Here is a 23,192-nt window from a genome sequence, read left to right on the forward strand (position 1 = left end):
GTCTTAAGCTTGCATCAAACTTTTCTGGACGTTTTAGACCTAGCTCAGACTAAAAGAAAGACAAACAATTTTCTTTGTTTCTACTGCCGTAGAATGCTAGTTTATTTTTTTAAAAAATGGTCAGTATGGCGTTTCTTCTTTTATTCCCATAATTTAAAAACATTGGGTTGTACGTTTTGCCTGTACGTAATTTCCTGTTACTACAACCAACAAGTTTTCTAAAGTGTCACCTAATGTGTTTTGTGGGAATTGTATAGCCTACACGGGGTTATTAGACGACACTCTGCTCAGAATGCTGTTTCATCCTGTACCACCCCAGTTGCACTAACCATCATTCTCCACAGTGTCCTTGGCAGCGCTGTAGAGTTATCAGACGTTGACAGCACGTAGAAGGTTCATTCGGTGCTACCGGGTCTTCTGTAGTTGCCTGTCACAGTCCTGAGTTGCAACCATGGCTCTCTTGAAATCAAGCAAGATAATCTCCACCGTTGGGGCCCAAAATGCTGTTCTTGGAGTGTTTACTATTCGTGCAAGGTAAGATGATGTCTTAATGTGCCATGCGTTTGGGTAATTACCATTATTCGATGATTATGTTGGTTAGTGTTCAATCAGAGTGCAAATTATTTGTTAGCTAGCTAGATAGTTATCATAGTTAACCTGGGAAGTCACAACGCCTGCCCATTCTTTTAGTGGGGAGTGTACTCTAACCATTGCAAATAACTCATACAATTGCAATAACTGATACACAAGCTATAAAACCAGCTTGATTCAGTAACATAAAATGCTCTGTGCAGTATGCAAAGGACAGGACTAATGGCTAACGTTAGTTGATATTAGCCTTCTAGCTAAAGTAACGTTTCTTAGCTTACCTGCTCGCTTAGAAATGTTTGCAGCTTGGTGGCAACAGGAATCTTATTCACCTTGATAATTGACTTGACTAACTGGTTTTGTTAGCTACAATGCTAACGACATTGGGATACTTGCTGCAGGCTAGGGTTAGGGTTAGCATATACTAGCATGGCCTAGCTGGCTAAATGGAAGCTACTGCGCCAAGGTTGTTCAAGGCTTCTGAATGACTTTCCAAAGAGTGGCAACTGAGCTTGCTGGTGGCTGGAGTATTTGAGAGTTATGCTAGTAAGCATAGCAGCAAGAACTTGCATGGCGAGAAACCTTTTCAGTTTTAGTGAAATCTAGTTTATGACTCATCAATGTAACCGGATAAAACAAATTATTAGATTGTTGTCAGACGCCCACATCAAGTAATAGCTAGCTGCTAACAGTAACGTTACTGTCAATCTCCAGCAAATGAAAGCTTAACTGTTATCCTCTTCAGAGAGGCCAACCAGGGAAGTTTTGAAGCTAACCCGATTGTAGGACCTTTAGCTGTGGTTCGTTCACCGAACGTGTAATTTTAGATGTTTGGCACGCTCGATTTTTCTGTAATCGTACTCTGTTAGAAGTCTCTTGTGTTGTCATTCTCAGATGGACCTACCTCTTGTATATCAGTTAGCCTGGATGTAGCAGTAACGTTAGGGCATGTAATGACATTGGCGTTATGAGAGTAGTTTGTATCCACATTGTACCCATATTGTAAATTAAAGGGTAATGTATATTTATCGTATCCAACGTCATTGTAAAATAGTATACTGTGGCATATGGAATGAGTGGAGTGGGGAATGGGGAGTAGCCAAAAGGCCCAATTTAACGTTTTAAAATGCAGTTATAGGACCAGGTTTTGGCAGTAGTTTCACTGTTACTAAACCTAAGTTGTGAGTGGTGCCATCCTCATGAAATCAATATGTTTGCAGTTCAAGAACCACTAGTCTATTGTCATTCTGTTGGTATCTGTACCCTGTGGTAAAAGGCTGGCTCTAGCTGTCCTAATGCTATATCAGCTGTGCAACATTTTTTAGTAGAAAGTTGTATGCACAGGACAGGTTTTTCCTTTTGAAAGGTTTTTCCTTTTTTCCAAATTGAATGTAAATGAGTATATTCAAGCAACAACCATTCAGTTTCTTACGAAAACAAAATGCAAACCCTATCCATAAAGTTTTGTCTTGTGCTTGCTCTTTGCATTACCTTTTCTCATCCTGCCCTTTGAGAAGTAGCTTTTGGTCCTCACTCATACTATATTTAGCGTTAGGCATGGAGCTGAAGAGGTAACCTGAGAACTCTGCAAGGATTGTTGCATTGGCATTAACAGAAGTTAAAGGTGAAAATGACTCATTGCCCTCAAGAAAAAAAAAGTAGACTACATGACCATGCTTCTTGACCTTGCTATGAACTAATTCATTTGGATCTCACTCTTAAAAGAACAAAACAATAAAAAAACACTTGATGTCTTTCTGCAGTCTCCTTTTCAAACCCTTTTCAGTTCAAATTCAAATTTCATTCTTTATGCATCCTCAGTTACAGATGGTTTTCAGAATAACACATTGTCTGTGTTATTCTTACGTATGGAATTATGTCATTTTTCTCAGAAGAGTATAGGGAGGAGTATCATACTAGCTGACTATGATTAGACGGCTACCGTACTTTTCTGCCCACTCTGGGGTATTTAAAAACATGGTGAAACCTTTGAGTCCACACAGTGTGCCTCTGAAACCAAACAACAGTTGGGCACAAAGGTATTTTGGACCTTGAGGCTTTATCCCAGGAAATACTTCATTGGATTAAATACAATGGTGTGATCAGGAAATAGCCAAGTAGTTCACTGGACTCAGGACAGCTTGAGCTGGGTTTCCCGATAAAGGTGTTTCTTAGCATTTTACAAAGACTTGAAAGGTATACCATCCTAAAGTTGTTTACTTTACTATGCTTCAAAAACAGTATTAAGGTATAGCAGGGCTCAACATTAACTTTAAAAAGTGGTTGCTAAGCTTGGCAACAAGACACAAGCTTTTGGTTGCCAAATCCAACTAAATGGTTCCCTTAATTATCAGCCTAATTCTGAGTTGTGTGTGTTTACTACAATAGTGATTAAACCAATCAGTCTTTGAATACAAAAACGGTTTAAATGGAGTTCCATTTTGCATGATGGTCTAGCTGATGTTACAGTACAGTACCATAATACCATTACAGTATTATAATAGGAAGAGGTTGAAACACTCAGGGTGCCTGTGCAGCTTAGTTGCTTGGCTCCCAAATGCACAAGTTCAACTTAGTAGCTAATTAGTTCATATGAGCACACCCTAGCAACTGCTAACTGTTAAAGCTAGAGTTAGATTGCTAGGTTAACTGGCATGAGACCTTAAAGGAGAACTCTGGTGTTTTTCAACCTCAGCCCTATTTTCCCATCTTTTTGGGTCCAGATTTTTACTGGGGGCAAAAACAATAAAAATTGTCCAGTATTGAGTTAAAACGGCTATATATTGTAATCCTATGGGGCACGCATCTGTGTCAAACTAAACCGCTTCTTTTGCCACTGACAGGCTCATAATATTATTATAGGTGTCAGCACAGAAAGGATCCCAACAGAGATTGACCCGCATCTGTTTACGTCAATAACTGTAAAGAAACTGTAGAAAACGACTGTATCTACAATCATTAGTTCCTCCGGATCAGAAGAAGAGGAAGGTAAACTAATGACTGTTGAAGCAGTAATTTTCTAGCAGCCGTTAATGTTGAGCCCTGTAAAGCTAAGAGTGATCCAGATCAACCTTAGGAAAGTATTCCTTACAGAAGGTAAGAAACAACACGAAACGTTAAGGTTCAACTTAAAGCATAACTTTTGAATGACGTAGTCTTAAAAAGGCTTTGGGAAACTCTCCCCAGTTCATTTCCAGGTTTCCAGCTTGAAATGAAAAGGGACCAGAGCAGCTTACTGCAAGGGAGTGTGTGAAAAGATTTTCATTTGTAATTGCATTGAGGAATGCAACAGAGTTTCTGGATTTACAAACAGCTGATTTCATTTTGTTCACTTCAGTTAAGCAATCAGCGCATTGACAGTTCCAAGTAGCCCTCAACAGTGGCAAGATGGTGGAAGAAATAGCCTAATGCTGTCACATCTGTACCTTTGCCACTAGTTAAATAATAAATGAACGGCCAGTGTTTGTTTTTGAAATGGTGAAATAGGAACCTTGGGAAATGGCAAAGATACTTACTGAATCTCTGCCAGTGGCACTGGTCTATAAAGGATTTCACATTGTTTGATACCACAAGTGTTATGCAATGGTGGTACTGAAAGGGCTTTGCCTGTGAAAAGCTTTCACCCTTATCAATTGGCATGTTGCAACTGTATCCCCAAGAGTATTTGAGGAACCTTGCAGTTGAGGGTTGAGCTGAACCAAAGTATGACTCAATTAAAATGTGGCCTTTTATCCTCCATTCCACCTCATGCCTTCCTCATGCCTCTAATCGTTTCACTGTCAAGTTAAAGATGCAGTCTGGGATTCAGATGAAAGGTTGTTGGTATTTGAGCTCAAGAGCCAATCAAATTACAACCCTCCCTTCTGCGTTCCTGAAGCAACGTGTTGATTGTCAGGAAATGTTTATGGCTCGGTCCAAGCCTCTATGTTTGTTTCCCATTACAGAGACAGGACTTTGTACAAACAACATTGTTTTTTTGAGCGCACTTAAGCTAGAGGATCATAAGGAGCAATTTGGTGAAAAAATGGCATTGGATTCAAATTGTGGGCTGCTCCTTTGAGATTAGTATAAAACCAATCTAATTTAGTGTACTTGGTGAAATTGACTGCAGGTTTTGCTTGGACATTTGGCACTTATGAGATGAGGTTTAAAAGTAAGAGTTTGTGTCCTTTTTGTTTCAGCTCATGGTGGACAGAGGTGAAGATGGGGCCCCCCGACCCCATTCTTGGGGTGTCCGAGGCCTTCAAGCGCGACACCAACCCCAAAAAGATGAATCTGGGCGTGGGTGCTTACCGTGATGACAAGGGCAAGCCCTATGTCCTCAGCTGTGTCCGTAAGGTACGACCTTAGCTGCCCACTACTGTGTTTGCACCCTATGCATCTTAGACATTGTTTTCAGCCCCACGAAAGGCTTTGATCATATCGTTGGAAAATATAATGTTAGGTGAAAGTTCACTATGCATATGATTAACACACATACATACTTGATTAAAGTCAGAGTTTCATATTTCCCAACACATAACCAAAAGACAATATAGAGATTAGATAGAGATTTATTTTATTGGTACGTAGGAAGGTAGGGGTCACTCCTTGCAATACCAAGGTGAACACTCAGGTCCCTTTAGTAATACCTTCTTCTGCTGTGTCTGACTTTGAATGAATACATTTGATATAAAAGCGAAATCCTCGCTTCACAGGCTGAGGCACAGATTGCTGCAAAGAAGATGGATAAAGAATACCTGGGCATCGTTGGCCTGGGCGACTTCAACAAGGCCTGTGCCGAGCTCGCTTTTGGAAGTGACAGTGAGGTCCTCAAGAGTGGCAGGGTGAGTAAGATGTGCATTTGAAGATACAAAATTTCACTGACTTTTCTTTAGAACTGTAATCTTGTCACATGATGTGAATGTAACTGACGGCCTACTCCTGTTGACAGTGGTTCAGTGGCTGTTATCAAAATGGTACTGTCAGTTTAACATAATTTTCCGTCTTCTGTTTTTTTTTTTTTTTTTTTTCCTTCTCCTTCTCCGTCACACAGAGCGTCACTGTCCAGACCATCTCAGGAACAGGGTCCCTGAGGATCGGTGCTAACTTCCTGGTGTGTTCACTTTTTTTCCCCCTTGTGTATCAATGCTATATACTTTCCCACCTTTTTAATCAACATTTATCATTGGCATCATTATCTCTGCCCTCTCACCCCTGTCCCCTTAGTCTCGCTTCCATACTTCAGTCCGTGATGTGTACCTGCCCAAGCCCTCGTGGGGAAACCACACACCCATCTTCAGGGATGCTGGGATGGAGCTGAAGGCCTACCGCTACTACGACCCATCCACCTGCGGGTTTGACTTCAAGGGAGCCCTGGATGACATCTCTGTGAGTTCCCAATCACTTTCTCATTGTCATCAGGGACCGTGAGCAAATCCAGTTCTTCTATAGGTGTATATAGTCATTTGGAACCATATTACGATTTCTATTAACTTTTTTTTAAATGTAAAGAAATACCAGACGAGTAAGAAGTAAGGCCTTGATGCTTTGCAGACAGTTGATTTATTTTGTTATCCTTAGACTTGATTTAACAGTGTTTTTTTTATTTATTTTTTTAAGTTACTAGAAATTGGGCAAAAAAAACGATGTCCTCTTTTTGATATGACTGGGTAATAATACTAGATAATAATACCATCCCTAGTGGTGACAGTTTGTATGCTTGTCCAATAACACTTATGAATCATGTCTAGGTTACAGAGCAGATCATTTTAATTTAGTCTCTTTGGGACTGTTTTGATAACAACGTTCACAGCTACAGCTGTTGCTGACAGTATCAGTTATACACTACGGTATGCTTAAGTGTGTTTGGTCTGTTTGCGTTTTAGAAAATCCCTGAAAAGAGTGTGATTTTGCTACACGCCTGCGCACACAACCCCACCGGTGTAGACCCCAAGCCTGAGCAGTGGAAGGAGATGGCTGCAGTGATGAAGGTAACTGAAGAATCTTTGCGTTTTTCATACACTTTCTAAGTAGTCGCAACTCATGCAAATCCCTCCCCCCCACAAGAATGTATCACATTCACACCACTTTCATTAACATTCAAAAGGTCAGCCAGACCTTTCCTGCCTGCAGACCTTCACACCATTCATATCTAGGTAGACGCCAAACTGTTTTCCTTCCGAACACGTCCCACCTTATACCTTGAATAATACCTTGAATGGTGCATAATCAGGTCGCTCTCTTCTCTCCTAACAGAAAAGGAACCTGCTGGTGTTCTTTGACATGGCTTACCAGGGCTTTGCCAGTGGAGACATTGACCGTGATGCTTGGGCTGTCCGCCACTTCATTGAGCAGGGTCATAACGTTGTGCTGTCTCAGTCCTTTGCTAAGAACATGGGCCTGTATGGTGAGTTTGATAATATGGTCAGCAGAGTTGTTATGCAGTGTAGTGAGATAACAAGAGCTGTTTAAATAATCATGTGCATCAAGACATTTGAAGTTAGTCCTATTGCTTGCATTACACATTTATGTTATACATGATGTTACCAAAAATAACTTGCAGTAGACTTTAATTAACTCTTAAATCCCAGCCTTTGATATGAGTGACATGTTCCACACTGCACTAATCCTATACTTCTAGAAAGGAGGAGCCGTACACATCTGTAGAGCAACAATGTTCTTTCTTGTTCCACAGGCGAGCGTGTCGGAGGCTTCACCGTGGTGTGCAAGGATGCTGAGGAGGCGAAACGTGTCGAGTCCCAGCTCAAGATCCTCATCAGGCCCATCTACTCCAACCCCCCCATGAACGGGGCCCGCATTGCCGCTACCATCCTCAACACACCCGAGCTCTACAAGGAATGGTCAGTTTGCTGCAAACACCACGCTCTCCCCATCCCTTTACAACTAACACCGACATGCATAGCTCTTCTTGAGGGTTTTACATAACATTGGCTGGTTCAGTTGAAAGCCTATTTGTGCCTGTGGGTGTGATGACCTACATATGGTACAGATAAAATGTGAGTAAACAAATGTACTCTTTCAGTAGAGAAATGATGACTGCAGATATTTATGTTATATATCTTGCTAGTAGCCTGGCAATAGAATGTTGGTGTTGTGCCTTCATTAGAATAGGAGGCTGTTGCAGTAATGTATTGAATTTAGGCCTTGAGCACATTAATCTAATATTACCTGCTGCACCATGATTGTATCCATTTTGAACGGAGAGTGAATGCGACTCTCATATTGGTCACATATGGGCCAGTGAGGCTAAATCCACACTGATGTGAACTGTGTGCTCTTTCTCCCAGGCTTGGGGAGGTCGACGGCATGGCCAGCCGCATCATTAAGATGAGGGAGCAGCTGGAGGCCAATCTCAAGAAGGAAGGGTCCTCTCACAACTGGCAGCATGTCATCGACCAGATCGGCATGTTCTGCTTCACCGGACTCAAACCAGAGCAGGTGAGGGAGGCACACCAGAATAGGACGTGGTGCTGGTGGCCACCAGTCCCCTGGAGGGTTTGTCATAGTCATAGTCATAGTCATTGACCTAACTTAAAACTGCAGTAAGTGGTATTGGTTTTAGAGACCTTGTGTTATATATGGGTAAACTCTTTGTTTTTTACAAAGTAAAAGTACATGCTTTGTTTTTATTTTTTTTGTTTTTATTTTTACAAAGGCTGGGAATGTGAGTTTGCAAACTGGACAGTGTACATCGTAGCAGTTTTAGTTTTCTGTTCCTTAGCTTCTCTGCTATTTTCATATGACTCCTGTTGTCTCGCAGGTGGAGCGCCTGACTAAAGAATTCTCCATCTACATGACCAAGGACGGACGCATCTCCATGGCCGGAGTGACCTCTGGAAATGTTGGCTACCTGGCACAGGGCATCCATACCGTCACCAAGTGAGGAGGGCCGCGAGGGCCGTAGCTGCCTCAAGGGAGACAGAGGAGGCTGTAGAGTTCGGACAGTAAAGAGAGCGAGAGAGAGAGAGAGAAAAAAAAAAAATTGAAAAGTCTTTAGATATAATTCAGTTCCGTCTTCCATCTTTCCTTAGGGGAGACTTTGAAGTAGATCAAAGTGTAGATTTCATTAGAGTTTCATTTGATTGGCATTGTTGTCATCTGTCAGTGACCTACAGTAGGTTTTAATATGGGATTCTGTTCAAACCTCCAAAGGCTTCTTGTTGACAGTACTTGACAGACTATTCTAAAGCAGAGGGCTTGCAACGATTTCTTTGATTATGCATTTCTCATTGATTATACATTTACAAGCACAAGAGTCAATAAGCAAAACATTTATTCTGACATGTCTTTGGAGTAGTTATGATTAATTATGTCGAACATGTGTTACCAAAAAAATATCTACATTCAGTTACAAAGAATATATTTAAAGTATTTATGAAGTGGTTTATAAAAAAACAAACCATCAATTTGGATTTCATGGAGCAATCCATAAACGCCTCCAAAATGTACTTAAATGTGTATGACCTGATTATTACCCTCCCGATTCTAAAACTGAATACTGGAGATAATTTTGTACCACAGACCTAAGACCAATAGCAGTGTGCTCTGCCTCTCCCAGCCTCAAACTATAAATGGGACATTGATGCAATACCAGTGGAGTCACAACCCCCCTTAATAACAAGAGGACACAGCACACTGTATGGACTCACTGAATGTGATGACAGAATGGCCACAGTGTGCGCTTCAAATCTTTTCTCTTCAAATGCATTGTAACTTATGAGCACTGGCTATGTGGGGTGGTGTCTGAGGCAGAACACATCAAGGACTTAATGAATCAGAGCAGAGCAAACATTTTCATCACTGTGGAAGGACCATAGTACCCAGCTGTTACATACAGATACTTAACACCACAGGTGAAGGCAAGAATTCACTGCAGAAATCAGGGTAATATCTGTGTATAATACTCTGGCCCAGGTCTGATGTGTTCAAGTTTTCACATTGTATGGAAAAATGGACATAGCAAGAATGGGAGGTGGTATACATTTCAATCAGTATGTTAGATCATAATAGCATCATGATGTCCTTCTTTTCTGTTATCTGATTTAAAAATGTGAACATTTCTCTCATCACGTGATCTGTTAGAGCAACAGTTAGTATTTGGCTGGGCTATTTAGTTCAGTGTCACTGCTGTCCAGTGTTGATTTTGTTTTCTTATTTTTGCACTAGATTGGAAGGTGTTGCTTTTGCACTGTTGATGTGATGGGACCTGATGGCACTTACTACTGTAGACTGAGCTTTAATATTTTTCCACAACCCGTTTTACTTAAAATACAAGCAAATGTAATCATATAACTTATCCACCGACACAAAATATTGGAAAAAATCTCAAAACTACGGTTCAATAAATATTGCTTGACTCAGAGAAAAGTGTATATTGCTACCACCGTTAAAAAAATCTGTTCAATGTTTGAATGATGTCTGAAGTACTACTGTAACCATTGAGTATGAATAAAATATAAGATTATATATCAGTGCGTGTACCTGTGCATTCTTTTTCAAACGAATGCCTTTGATGCCCTTGCCTTTGCTAGTTTATGTTTAGCGCCACCCTCCGGATTACAAGACATTTATATAGATATACACAGAAAGGTTATGGCATCAGGCGACAACACCCAGTCCTCTCACTGATGTGTAGTAACGTGGAAATCCACCCTTGGACGGAAGAAGTACGGTTTGAAGCGCATGGGTGCGCTCCCGACGGAGTGTCGTTACTACGGATGATGTGCTCTTGACTCTCGAGCCTGACTCTTTGGCATGGCATTGCGGTCGGGGTGCTGGGTTTAAACACCTAAAGGCCAGGTGGGGTGACTGCTGTCTTCCTTGGCTACTATCACCTATATGCTAATGATGCGTTCCAGACAATTATTTCCGAAATTTCCCAGTGCTGACTTTAAAGTTGGGGTAGATGGATTGACAAGTTTACAAATGAGTGGCGTGGCGAGTTTGTCTGAAACGCAGGATTAGTGCGTCTTCTCACTTCCTTGTAGACTGCGAGTGCGCAGGGATGTTGTGAGGTTATCCTGTATCATGTGACAGTCGGGGATCCACGTTTATCTCTACGGGAATAAAGTCAGACGTATTTGAAGAAAACGTTAAGGTCTGAACCATGGCCAGTGCATTTAAAAACATTCGAACGGTAATGATCACGGGTGCTAGCCGTGGCCTCGGTTTGCAAATGGTAGAGACTTTGGTGTCAGGAAACTTTTTTCCGGGGATAATAATAGCGACAGCCCGTAATCCAGCCGGTGCCAAGGTAAGCATGCGTGGTTTCATTTTCGGTGAAGGTTGAGTTAATGTTAAGTGGGCTATTTTCTGGCGCGTTCCCTGAACCCACATGCTCAAATTAACGTTACGCTATTTGACTGGCCTTCATCCTTTATCACAAGGTCAATCAGCTCCTGTACTGCGTCATTACAACCTGTACCGTTCGACCAAACAGACTACTATGCCCTCCCCTCTCCTACCTATATGTCACTGCTGGCTCTACGCTTGTTAGCTTTATAATGCGTAGCTGCACAGGATGTACCTGTGAATTTGTGTACAGTTTTGGCCAGCAATTATGTTACATTTTCACAATGATGATGTCATGCCCATCCATTTTATCAACACGAGGCATGTTGTCTAGTAGGCTCATGTCAAACGGCACATTGTACTGTGTTGTTAATCTCAATTCATACTCTTGAAACTTTTTATATACAGGAATTACAAAGTTTGGCTGGAAAATATCCGAGTATTCATATTATCACTCTAGGTAAGTTGTCTATTAGCCAGTAGCCTACTTGTATTGTAATGTGTTTTGTATTATGTTACCACTGACATTATTCTTCTGTGGTAGATGTTGTGAACCAAGAGAGCATAGAGAGGGCTGCACAAGAAGTTGACCAGCTGGTAGCGGAAGATGGACTCAACTGTTTGATCAATAATGCTGGCATCAATGTAGTGGCCAACTTTGAGACAGTCACTGCAGAGAAAATGCTGGAAAACTTCCATACCAACTCGGTGGCCCCACTGATGATCACCAAGGTTTGTGTCCCTGGTCCACAGTCTTAAATCACGGTTGTCCATTGTAGTAGGATGGTCTTGTTTTGTACTCTGGCCTGGATGTTCAAAATGAAAATGCTGACCCTTGGAGTTGGGTCGAGTGTCATTTAACCTACCCCAAATGAGAAGCTGACTCCACTCCCCGCCCACCTACCTACTGGACCACAATTTCTTAAGACCTCAGTCAATGTTTTGAGGAAAATTAACCCAAAAACCCTTGTAACCTTGCTATATACCTATTACGCCCATGCTAGGTAAACAGTCTTGGAGTTTTAGCCTGTGTTTCATATGTAAGATGTGTGTCACTGCCCAAATACTCATGGACTGCAGGGTGTTTGATCTGCCCCAGGCTTTCCTTCCTATACTGAAGCGAGCCGCTGCCAAAGGCACAGGCATGGGCATCCACAGGGCTGCAGTCATTAACATCACCTCACTGCTGGGCTCCGTGGAACTCAACTGGGGTGACCGTGCTAACAACTTCAAGTGGTACCCCTATAGGACATCAAAGGTACACCTCAGTGTGTGTGTGTGTGCATGTGTGTGAGAGAGATTGGATTATTGCCTTTGTTTTTATGTGTATGTGCATATGTGGCACTTATCTAACACATGTGGTCTTGCATTAGAGTGCACTGAACATGGTGACCAGGTGTATGGCAGTGGACCTGGAGGCTGACGGGATTCTGTGCATGGCATTGCACCCTGGCTGGGTCCGCACAGACATGGGGGGGCAAGAGGTGAACAGTTCTCTGAAGCGGAAAGTATAGTTCTGCAGACTTTCTGTGTCCATATGGACTTGTGCACGTTGACTGCAGATACACATGCAACTTTTGAAGCATTGTCTCAGGGTCAAGAGAAAACAAAGTCAATTTACGTTATTTATTCATTTAGCAGATGCTTATTTTATTTTATCCAAGGCTACTGACAGTCGGCCTATAGAAGCACATTTTCATAAGTATGTTTGTTCTCTGCTACTGGAGATCCGTTGATGAAATGAGAGGTTTGTTTATTTCATGCTTCAGCGAATCATAGATGATTAGATCACCAGCAATGGTATTTTAAGGTAGGTTGCTATCGCTATGTAGATAGAGGAGGTTATGAAGAGAAGAGGCAGAGAAAACTATAGACCTATAAAAAAAAGAACAGTCCTTGCTGTAGGTTCACACAACGTAGAGATATTATTTCAAACACTGTGATTGAACTTTAGCCGTGTCCACAACAGCAAAGCTAGTGTACTTTGGAGACACCCATTCGTACGTCCGTGTCCGCATTGTGTAAAGCCATGTTCACATAAGCATACTTGAGCCAAATGGGCACTGATATGATTAAATCTGATCAGTGAAATTTGAACTTAACTTTTGTTTGTAAAAGTTTGTGTAATATATAAATAAGTAATATAATTTTTTCATAGTGAGTGCTTCAGTTGAGACACTTTTAAGTTGGTCTTTGATGTTCTGTTTGACTCTTAAGTCTAATTTAGCTTTGTTAAAAGTAAGTCAAACTGAAATGTAACTGATGTGTGAATGGTACATTTTGTCTTTGTGTTTGTAGGCCCCACTGAATACAGAGGAGAGCATCTCATCAGTGCTGTCCGTGATTGGAGGGTTGACTGAAAAGGATCATGGGTCATTTTTACACTACACTGGGGAACCATTACCATGGTGATCTAGAGGAAATGGATTTACATAGTTTAGATTATTATTTATTGTTTGCTAATTATGTGATTGTGCTAAAATCACATACTGTGTCTCTTAAAAGGAAACATGGATTTTTCAACCTGGATCTTTTTGGATCCATATTTTTATTAGAGACATAAATGATCGAAATCGGTCCGTGAAGCGGTGGAAGATTGCTAGTACAGGATGAGGCATCATGTAAAATCACAAGGAACATTGACAAGCTCCATAAACTAAATAAGCAAGTTGATCGTATTTAGTCTTAGAGCACAAGCCAAGTAAGAAATCTCATTTGTATTTGACTGTGATTTTGGTTTGTCATCAAACAGCCCATATAAGTCACATTGCAACCAACTCTTAAACACTTGAAGGGGACTTGAGTGTCAGTACTTTACTATAACCAGTAACAAGGTAGGCTGGATGAAGACAGCTAAGTATTTAGCACCCTTGCCAGCAATCCATGCTACTTAAATGGCAGCTTGCAAAGATGGTTAACGTTATTCCTACCAATATTTTGCGTAAACCATTACAGCACAAACCAGTTATGAAATTGAATTTGCCTATTGCGGTTGTGTTGGTTTGTAATCAGCAAACAACCCTTATAAAGTTTTCGCATTGAATTCGAGATAATTGGCTAAACTACTTTGGTAATTTCATTGCATGCTAGCAAAACCTACGTCTGGTGTGTTTGATACTTTTCTGAAAGGTCAGCAGGTCATTGAAACATTCAACCAACTGCATGCTTACAAAACAGCGTTCGACTACACACCAACAGCCAGTCGTATAACACTGGTAAACAGGTCAAAGTTTCTTAGGGATGAGGGAGTTGTCAACATTCAACTGTTGGTAATTTTACACAACATAATACGGTGTACTGATATCATTATGTCAACAATTAAATCTCTCAGCAAATAACTGAGGCAGAGAAATCTCTTAATGAACGAAAAGGGGTTTACTAGGAAATTGTTGGAGACGATAGCATTCCATCATCTCATTCATCAACTTCTGGACTACATTACCCACAAACCCCAGTGACAACCATAGGTACAGGAAAGAATTTACAAGAATACATCAAAAGAATACCCAAGCCTTCATAATGTGCATGTATTATTTACCTAATGTCAGCTGTGCCGATAAGACACAAATATGAAAATTGTTATGGTATCCAAAGTGACCTAGAAACTAATTTTGGGGGAAAAAATGTAATAAACAACAACCAAAGCATTATGCACAATACAACACAATTCTTATAACAGTATTGTATATCAGACCATAACAAAATGAACTATAATAATATAGAAATCGTAGGGCTTGTAACAAATACATTAGAATGACAGATGAGTTCTAAAGAGGTGAGACTTTAAATGCTTTGTGATGCTCTTTGAATGTACCATGGCTGTCACTTGATTAAATAGCACTAAGTAGGTAATTTCACCACTGAGGTACCACTAATGAAAAGAGTTTTGATTGCCATATCTGGCTGTGGAGAGAAGGCAACGACAACAGACGTTCTTCAGAGGAACGTAGTGGTTGACTTTATCCTAGATCTTAATAAGGTGCATTTCACACAGTGAAAAGAGACCATCAACTCATTTTGAAAACACACACATAATTGTAAAGGTTACAGTATGCAACGGCTAAGAGCTGCTGTGGCATAACCACAGTCGTATTTTCTAGTGGAAATGTATCTGTAGTTGCTGTTAAGAATGTCATCTTTTCATTTGCATCAAATTTACACATAAAGAGGGAAGGGAAGGATAAGTAGAAACCCAGCGAGATTTCTAGAAATCATGTTGTTTGGAGCAGTAACTGAAAGACTTGATTGTATTGTATAGTTTTCATATCAACATATTCAGCATTTCTTGTCATGAAGCTTCAGCATCTTGAAACCAAACAAAATTATATGTGAAAATGTTTATCTTTATTTAAGGAAAAAGTGTTTTGGAACATATGTGCTGTATGATGAATTGTGGCTTATAGAAATAGCCATCCCTTCAGTAATATATCAACAGCTGACAAGATTTTAGTTTGTGTCTGTATTGTGTTACTCCAGATATGAAACTGTGGCATTGAACAATAAAGCATGTTGTTGTTGGCACTGGGTATGGAAACATTCCATGTTTTTGTTTCTGGTCAGTGAGCTGTGAGTGTATCTCTTAAAGAATGAGGAACAAGGAAACAGTAAAAAATGTCTACAAGTATACTTTGGATTCTTATGGAGTGAACCTTTCCGTACAAAGCACTACTACTTTTTTACCACAGTTTGCCGTTCAGTTATCTTACCTCTAGACAGTTGGGCATTTGAATACAGCCTAGTGATAAGTTTCATGCAGGAACAATTTTGCAAATAGTGTCACTGGATCCCAGCCGAGGCCATCTTTAGGCTTGTGGACAGCCCCTAGCGTGTGTGTGCTCATAGAGCATAAAAGAAGGCCCATGAGAGGGGGCGGAATTAAATTAGAAAGTTCACAGACTGGTTCTTCCAGGGACACACTGACAGTCAGGTGATGCCTTCACTAGAACTGCTGTAACATGGAGTTGGTGTAGTGGCGGAATGTAAGTACCAGACTGGAGAAGCATTGGCGGAGAGGATAGTGTCTTAAAAGGTAGTAGACCCATTTGTAATTTATGGATATTATAAAAATTGATTTCTTCAATGTATTACTTTCGATCATATATGATAATAATCATAAATCTAACAGACAGGTGACTGAAACAGAACCTGCTGCGTTGTTGTATTTCATGAGTAATATTTTAGACGGTAAATATAGAAGGTACTGGTTTTTCAAATTTGATGGAACAATGTCCACAGAACATTATGTACTTTAAATGAGAATGTAGTGTAATGGCTAAACTAATTTCATATATGTTTATGTTCTTTTAAGGACTAGAGTTGGAGACTCGTAGTATGCCCCTTTTGCAATGTGTGCCAAGGGTCAATATTATCTTAACATTTCAATATCTTAAACAGTATGACATCATATGTTGTTTAGGGTTTCATTCTATGGCCGACAAAAATGATTATTCTCCCGGGCACCGAGCAGTTGGACATTCGAATGCCGTTTCCAGATGAAGTCAAGTACTCTATTTTGGGCATCTCTATTCTGCTCTTCCTCATAGCTATGGGCATTCTTATCTGGCAAGTTCAAAAATGCTGTGTCAGGGCTCATGATTCAAAAGATTCAGGTAAGTTCATTACAAATTCATTACAAGTGAGATCTTGGGAGACATTTTCATTTACCAGTGAAGTTCTGTTCAGACTTTTAAATGTAGAATGAACAAAACCTGTAATCTTATAGTAAATGTATATCTGTATATATATGAGTCTGGTGCATAGCAAGATTGGCAAGACTTTATTTAATCTGCACTTAATTCCAGAGTTTACCTTTGGTCAGACCTGTTGTTTTATTTTTGCAGTGAGCAGCTTGGTGACAGAAGACAAAAGTGACCTGAGTGGAAGCTCCTCTTTTTACAGTCAGAGACCAAGATTTAAGGTGATGATGTATTAGGGTTACTCCTCTGGAAAGCTTTTTGTATTGTTTACCACTTCCAGTGGTGTTCCTTATCTGTACTTTCCTTTAACCTTTCCTCTGGTACCTGTTCATTTCTGGTATATCTGGTCACAGCTGAACTAATAGAATAGATGAATCATGTATCTGAATACAGTCAAAATATCAGTTTTGATAGAAGGATTTTAGTGATTTAAAGAATCTTGAATTGTCAAGAGCTTTGAACCATTTTGTGTTTTTCTTTACATTTATATTTCAACACATTACTGAACTAAGATCACCTTACTGGAGAGTAAATGACACATACTGCTCCCACACATAACTATGTGTATACGCATGTGCATGTACAAAAACACTGGAATGTACCTTCAAATAACAATAGAGAATGTAACACACACGTTATGTTGTCAACACCAGACACACATACCACCTTCTGTGTCAGTCTTCATAAGTTCCTTGTACCCCAGGAAGAGTACGCCCATGAGCAGGTGCGCAGGCTGAGCCGTTGCCTCTCACAGGACTCTCCATCGGCCTCAGTACTGAACGGCAGCTTGGAGAGCTTGGAGGACCAGGAGGAGGAGGAGCAGATGCGTGGCTCCCTGCACTTCTCCCTCTACTACGACCAGCTGCAGGCCCAGCTGGTGGTGACCGTGCTGGAGGCCAGAGAGCTGCCCCTGCGTGACTTCAGACACAGTGTGAACCCTTTCGTTCACGTGCGTCTCCTGTGGGCCAGAGAGGCGGAAAACGAAGAAGAGGAGGAGGATGATGAAGAAGAGGAGAGGAGGAGGAAGGAGAAGAGCTTCGGCAACCCCCAGCCTATGCAGTGTGTGCTTCAAGAGTGGCAGTCGCGGCTGGTGCAGAACAGCAGCAACCCGGCCTTTGGGGACCAGTTCTCCTGCGCTGTGCCTGAGGAGGACGTCCTCCGCATCACTGTGAAACTGGAGGTGGGCACAGCTAGGAAGTTACGGAAACTGCCAACACACACAAAATGTCATTTTCCATTATTGAATTGCTACCGTGCACGGAAATGTATGTGTGCCATCCTACTGCTGCCTTAGAAGGCTGATGATATGGGTTAAATGTGTCAATATTTATAATGCATATTTGCGATACAGATTAAATAACTGCAAATTAGACTGCAAGTTTATTGGACAATTGTTGCATATCCTTTGTGTTCCTGGCAGCATACTGTATATTTTTCTAGATTTTGTTATTATTCAGATGATTTGGTTCATCTCAACTCATGACAACAAAGAGTTATATCTCAGTTATACTGGCATTGCAGCATGCTTTCCCACTTAATAGAATTATCTTCAAGAACATAGAGTATCTTTTGCACTGCCTTATCCTCACTCAGTTGTTGCAAATTAGAGGCAGTGGATAAGTACCAAAGGTTTGCACCTGCACCACAGTTGTTTTTTATCATCAGAGCTGCACTCACTGGGTGGAACAGTGAACAATTAAGAAATAGAAAAATTAAATTGGGTAGTTTGTACCCAGTGGCTCTAACAGCCAAACATGGCATGTGGCAAACATGTGGCTCAAATAGTCAAACAGGTTTATATTATGGCTAAGACCATGCTTGAAAGTATTAATTGTATTGCTGATCTATGACTGATCTGAGTGATCTACAAGGATGTTTCTGCACAGGTTCGTGACTTTGATAAGTACTCCAGGCATGAGATTCTGGGGGAGGTCCGCACACCTTTGAGAAATTTGAATATTTCGTATCCTCTGGAGCTGTGGCAGGATCTACAACGACCCAGAAAGGTGAGTTACGTATGTGAGTGAACCTTTGGGTAATTTCTAAACGTACACCCTAGATATGACACAAACAAAAAGGACCTATTGTGCTCATTTCACAATGTTCAGTGTTCATAATGTTCTGATGAGCCCAGTATGCTGTGATTAGTCAGCTACAGTAGCTGGGCAATAAGGATTGTGTCATGAGACTGCGTCATCTTGTAACAAAGGAAAATTCCAAGGGAAATTCCAACCAGGGAGAGAGTTACTCCCTCTAGCGTGTACTTTGAGCTTTGTAACTTTTCAGACCATTTACATGCACAAAACAGCTATAGAACACGCTAAAGGAAAGGGAAAAACCGAAAAAGCATAATAGGTTCTCTTAAGTCTTTTAATAATAATAATAATAATAATAATAATAATAAAACTTTATTTATATAGCACCTTTCATGCAAAAGAATGCAGCTCAAAGTGCTTTACAGCAAATACATAATATGCACAAAGAAATGACATGCACATAAAAATAGACATCAAAGAAACATAACAAAGATATAGTGCAAAAAAAAAAAAAAAAATTATAATTATAATTATAGAGATATATTTAATCCAACCCCTTAATATCACCAGTAGAGATTTAAATTAAATTAAAAGTATTTATATATATATATAGTGCGAAGTGGTAGCTAGTTAAAGGCTAATGTGAAGAGGTACGTTTTTAGTTTTCTTTTAAAGATGTTAAGCGAGCTGGCTTCCCTGATGTCTATAGGCAGTATGTTCCATAGCACTGGGGCGTAATTGACAAATGCTGCGTCCCCGATTTTCTTACGGCTTTTGCTGGGAACCTCCAATAAACCAGCATTCGATGATCGCAGTGTTCTTGAGGGCAAGTATTTGACTAGGGAGTTTGCAATGTAACTTGGTCCTAGCCCATTAAGGGCTTTGTATATTAGGAGAAGGACCTTAAAGTCAATTCTAAAAGTTACTGGAAGCCAGTGCAGAGCAGCTAAAACTGGACTAATGTGCTCTCTCCTCTTGGTTCTGGTTAATAGCCGAGCTGCAGAGTTTTGAATGAGCTGAAGTCTCTCAGTTGTTTTTTTTGGGAGGCCAGTAAGGATTGCATTACAATAATCAAGACGGCTTGAAATAAAGGCATGAATCAGTTTTTCAGCATCTTTTTGATTTATAAATGGCAGGACTTTAGCTATGTTTTTAAGGTGGAAAAATTATGTTTTCGTCACCTTGTTAATGTGAGACTTGAAGCTTAAATCTGAATCTAAAATAACACCAAGACTTGTAACCTCCGATTTAATCAAGGGAGTTAATTTCCCCAAATTATTAAACAGCATTTCTCTTTTTGTTTTAGGGCCGACTAGTAGGATCTCAGTTTTGTCCTTGTTTAACTTTAAGAAATTATTGCTCATCCACTTATTTATCGCCAAAAGACAGGTAGTAATGGAGTTTATTGCTGCAGCATCATTTGGCTCAGCAGAGATGTATAGTTGCGTGTCATCAGCATAACTATGGAAACATACATTGTGTTCTCTAATGATGTCCCCAAGTGGCAGCATGTACAGTGAGAATAATAATGGACCAAGGCAGCTCCCTTGTGCAACCCCAAAGTAGATGTCATGTTTCTTAGACACATGATCTCCAAGCCTGACATAAAACTTTCTCCCTTTGATGTATGTTCTGAACCAGTTTAATACAGAGTCAGAAAGCCCAACTAACTTTTCAAGACGATGAATTAGGATGTCATGATCAATAGTATCAAATGCTGCACTTAGGTCTAAGAGGACCAGGATTGAGACCTTATTTGCATCCAAATTTAGTCTGAGGTCGCTGATTACTTTAGTAAGAGCAGTTTCAGTGCTGTGGCATGTTCTAAAGCCTGATTGAAATTTCTCCAGGATATTGTTTTCTTTGAGAAAGGAGTTTATTTGCACTGAAACTATCTTTTCAAGTACTTTACTAATGAATGGAAGATTGGAAATCGGCCTATAGTTGATCAGTGCATTACCATCTAGGTTTTTTTTTTTTAGTAAGGGTTTTACAACAGCTGTTTTGAAGGCATCTGGGAAGATGCCAGTTTGAAGAGAGGTATTTATAATCTTCAGGACATGACTTGAAACACTGTCAAACACCCGCTTAAAAAATGCTGTAGGTACAGGGTCAATACATGAGGTGGAGGAATTGCACTCAGTGACAGTCTTACAAAGATCCACCAATGTGATGCAGGTGAAATTTCCCATGGTTGCATCTTTTTTACAGTGTTTTCTGAGGCCATCTGCGTTTACATCAGAAATAATACTTGCTCTAATTGAAGTTATCTTGTTATTGAAGAACAGTGCGAGTTCTTCACATTTTGATGCGGAGGACTGCGGTGGAGTAGGGGCAGTGTGGAGTAGCTGGTCGATAGTGGAGAATAATATTCTAGAATTTCCAGCATTCTCTGTAATAACCTTGGAAAAGTAATCCTTTCTTGCCATACGTATTGCTTTGTTATAGGCAGTTATTGACTCTTTGTATATATTGAAGTGAACTGTGAGTCTAGTTTTCCTCCATTTCCTTTCAGCTGCCCAACAGATTCTCTTACTCTCATTAACATTAATATTGTTTAACCAAGGGGAGATTCTGTCATTTGACCTCTTCTTAGTCTTTAGTGGAGCAACAGTATCTAAAGCAGATGACAAGGTAATGCTGAAATCCTCAACCATGTCATTTAAGGAGCAGTCATAACTGTATGGCTCATACGATCTCATTATATTAGTGAAATTTGCTTCAGCCTTATCATCTATGAATCGCTTTTGAACCAAAAATTCCCTTTTAGTCTTTGTTAAGATTAGGTTGGCATCAAAAAACACACAGTGATGGTCAGAGATAGGTAGATCTTTTGCTTATTATTTTTTCCCCAATTGAATCACTTTTTTTCTAGTACATTTTTAATGCTTCATGTTACTTTATTTAATTTTATTTGGTTTGTTTAGGACTTGGTTGGTGAAGTGCTCCTTTCTCTGAAGTACATGCCCACATCACAGAGGATAGAGGTGGGTGTCCTGAAGATCAGGATAATTTCAAAGTCCACCGGGACAGCCAGAGGTAAGTGTGTCATCACTGTGCTGGTTTACCACATTCACGCAATAAGCAAAGGGACCAGAAAGACCACCAAATTAACCAACAGTGTAAAGACAAACATGATATAACTTCTTATTCTGAATTGTGTATTTAGTTTTACTGTCAGTTTATAACTTAGAGCTCAAAGCTAGTAAATAAGTTTACTGTCAGTTCATGAGGTGCCGATTAAGTATATCATCATCATCATCATCATCATTGTTTATTCAGGGAGAATTGACTGAGCACAGGGCTCTTTTGCAGCAATGCCCTGATTGAGGCTACATAGTACATATGTGTCTTGTGAATGCAAGACATTGGTTCCACCAACCTTTTATAACCTTATGAAAGCAAATATTGTTTGCAGGCTCACCAATTATTCATGGTTAAGGTTGCAATGCCACACTTCATTTTCCATGTCTTTCCCTGCACTTTGACAACAGCACTGTATGTCAGGGCCAGTGTCCAATGCAACCAGTGCAAGCTCCGGCATCAGAAGACAGCCACGAAGCCCCAGTGGGACGTCACGGTCTTCAATGAGGTCATGATTTTTGTGCTGCCTGACTCTCATGTACGGGAGTGCACCATTGCGGTGAATGTATATGAGGTGCACCCCGAAAAGAAATCATCAAAACACCTGATTGGCCAGCTAACCATGGGGAAGGGGAGACAGTCAGAGGATGAACACTGGAAGCTGATGACGCGGTCGCTTCGACAGCCAATCGCAAAGTGGCATCCCCTGTATGTGTGAAACCTCTGGACTGCATGTTTTCCTGGCTTTTCCAGTTTCTGAGGATATTGCATATTTATGAGACTTACATGGCTAACTTCTGTAACCCTTTACTTAAACCCAGTATTCGCAAAGCAAAATACACCAAAATGATTGACATAAGTCTAATTATTTATATATAGTAATGACTGCACTCATAAGCATTACGATGTTATATAAGCCCTTACGGCTGAATGCATAATAAAGCTTCTTCTACCTCTTGATGATGGCACTGATGACATCTTTGCCTTCTGTTCAATGCTGTTTATTGACCAAATGCTCTTTAAGGAGCCGTATGTCCATACAAGCTTTCATAATAACATAATAGTTGTGTAGAGCTTATACTACAACATCATGACACTTTATGAGTGCAGTCATGTCTATTTATAAATAGTTATATAGAATTATGTTATTCGCTATAATGCTTTACGAATACTTTATAAACATTTATAAATGTGTTTATCATGCTTTATGTGTAAAGTTTTGCCACATTGTTATGGAGTCCTACTGACTTCTACACACACTACTAGAGGAAAGTTGGTTTCTTTTATCTCATTATTCTTTGTGTGCATCTTTATCTTTATAACTGAGTGAATTTGGTTATGTGTCACACCCAGCCATTTAACAGGCTGCTAAGAAGAGCACTTGAGTAGCCCTAAGTTTGAACAACTCGGCTCCCTACAACACAGGACATGATACTGACGACTGTAGAGAATGTGTAAACGTAAAGGTTTTAATAAAGAAAATCACTAACTAAAA

General features: G+C 40.2%; 3 protein-coding genes across 5 annotated transcripts; all 3 read left to right on the forward strand.

The window, feature by feature from the left end:
• The first annotated feature begins 363 nt into the window (after positions 1-363).
• Positions 364-10,061, forward strand: got2a (glutamic-oxaloacetic transaminase 2a, mitochondrial). The gene is made up of 10 exons (XM_012832394.2): positions 364-534; positions 4,770-4,926; positions 5,286-5,414; positions 5,624-5,683; positions 5,797-5,958; positions 6,456-6,560; positions 6,826-6,976; positions 7,265-7,430; positions 7,878-8,028; positions 8,351-10,061. Exons 1-10 carry the CDS (start codon positions 452-454, stop codon positions 8,471-8,473), a joined length of 1,287 nt encoding a protein of 428 aa, XP_012687848.1. The 5' UTR covers positions 364-451; the 3' UTR covers positions 8,474-10,061.
• A 403-nt stretch (positions 10,062-10,464) lies between these two features.
• Positions 10,465-15,402, forward strand: si:dkey-12e7.4 (SDR family oxidoreductase). 2 transcript variants are annotated; one of them, XM_031564403.2, is made up of 6 exons: positions 10,465-10,843; positions 11,290-11,341; positions 11,426-11,613; positions 11,981-12,139; positions 12,255-12,385; positions 13,180-13,238. In XM_031564403.2, exons 1-6 carry the CDS (start codon positions 10,697-10,699, stop codon positions 13,187-13,189), a joined length of 687 nt encoding a protein of 228 aa, XP_031420263.1. In that variant the 5' UTR covers positions 10,465-10,696; the 3' UTR covers positions 13,190-13,238. The 2 variants fall into 2 exon arrangements, with proteins under 2 accessions (XP_031420263.1, XP_012687839.1); XM_012832385.2 differs by having other exon boundaries at positions 10,466-10,843; positions 12,255-12,365; positions 13,180-15,402.
• Positions 15,403-15,478: 76 nt separating this feature from the next.
• Positions 15,479-23,192, forward strand: syt19 (synaptotagmin XIX). 2 transcript variants are annotated; one of them, XM_031564401.2, is made up of 7 exons: positions 15,479-15,910; positions 16,298-16,490; positions 16,722-16,798; positions 17,281-17,757; positions 18,464-18,583; positions 21,541-21,652; positions 22,108-23,192. In XM_031564401.2, the coding sequence occupies exons 2-7, from the start codon at positions 16,322-16,324 to the stop codon at positions 22,413-22,415; spliced, it is 1,263 nt and encodes a 420-aa protein (XP_031420261.1). In that variant the 5' UTR covers positions 15,479-15,910; positions 16,298-16,321; the 3' UTR covers positions 22,416-23,192. The 2 variants fall into 2 exon arrangements, with proteins under 2 accessions (XP_031420261.1, XP_031420262.1); XM_031564402.2 differs by having other exon boundaries at positions 15,479-15,860.

Source organism: Clupea harengus, chromosome 3 (genome assembly GCF_900700415.2).
Source record: "Clupea harengus chromosome 3, Ch_v2.0.2, whole genome shotgun sequence".
Lineage (NCBI taxonomy): Eukaryota > Metazoa > Chordata > Actinopteri > Clupeiformes > Clupeidae > Clupea > Clupea harengus.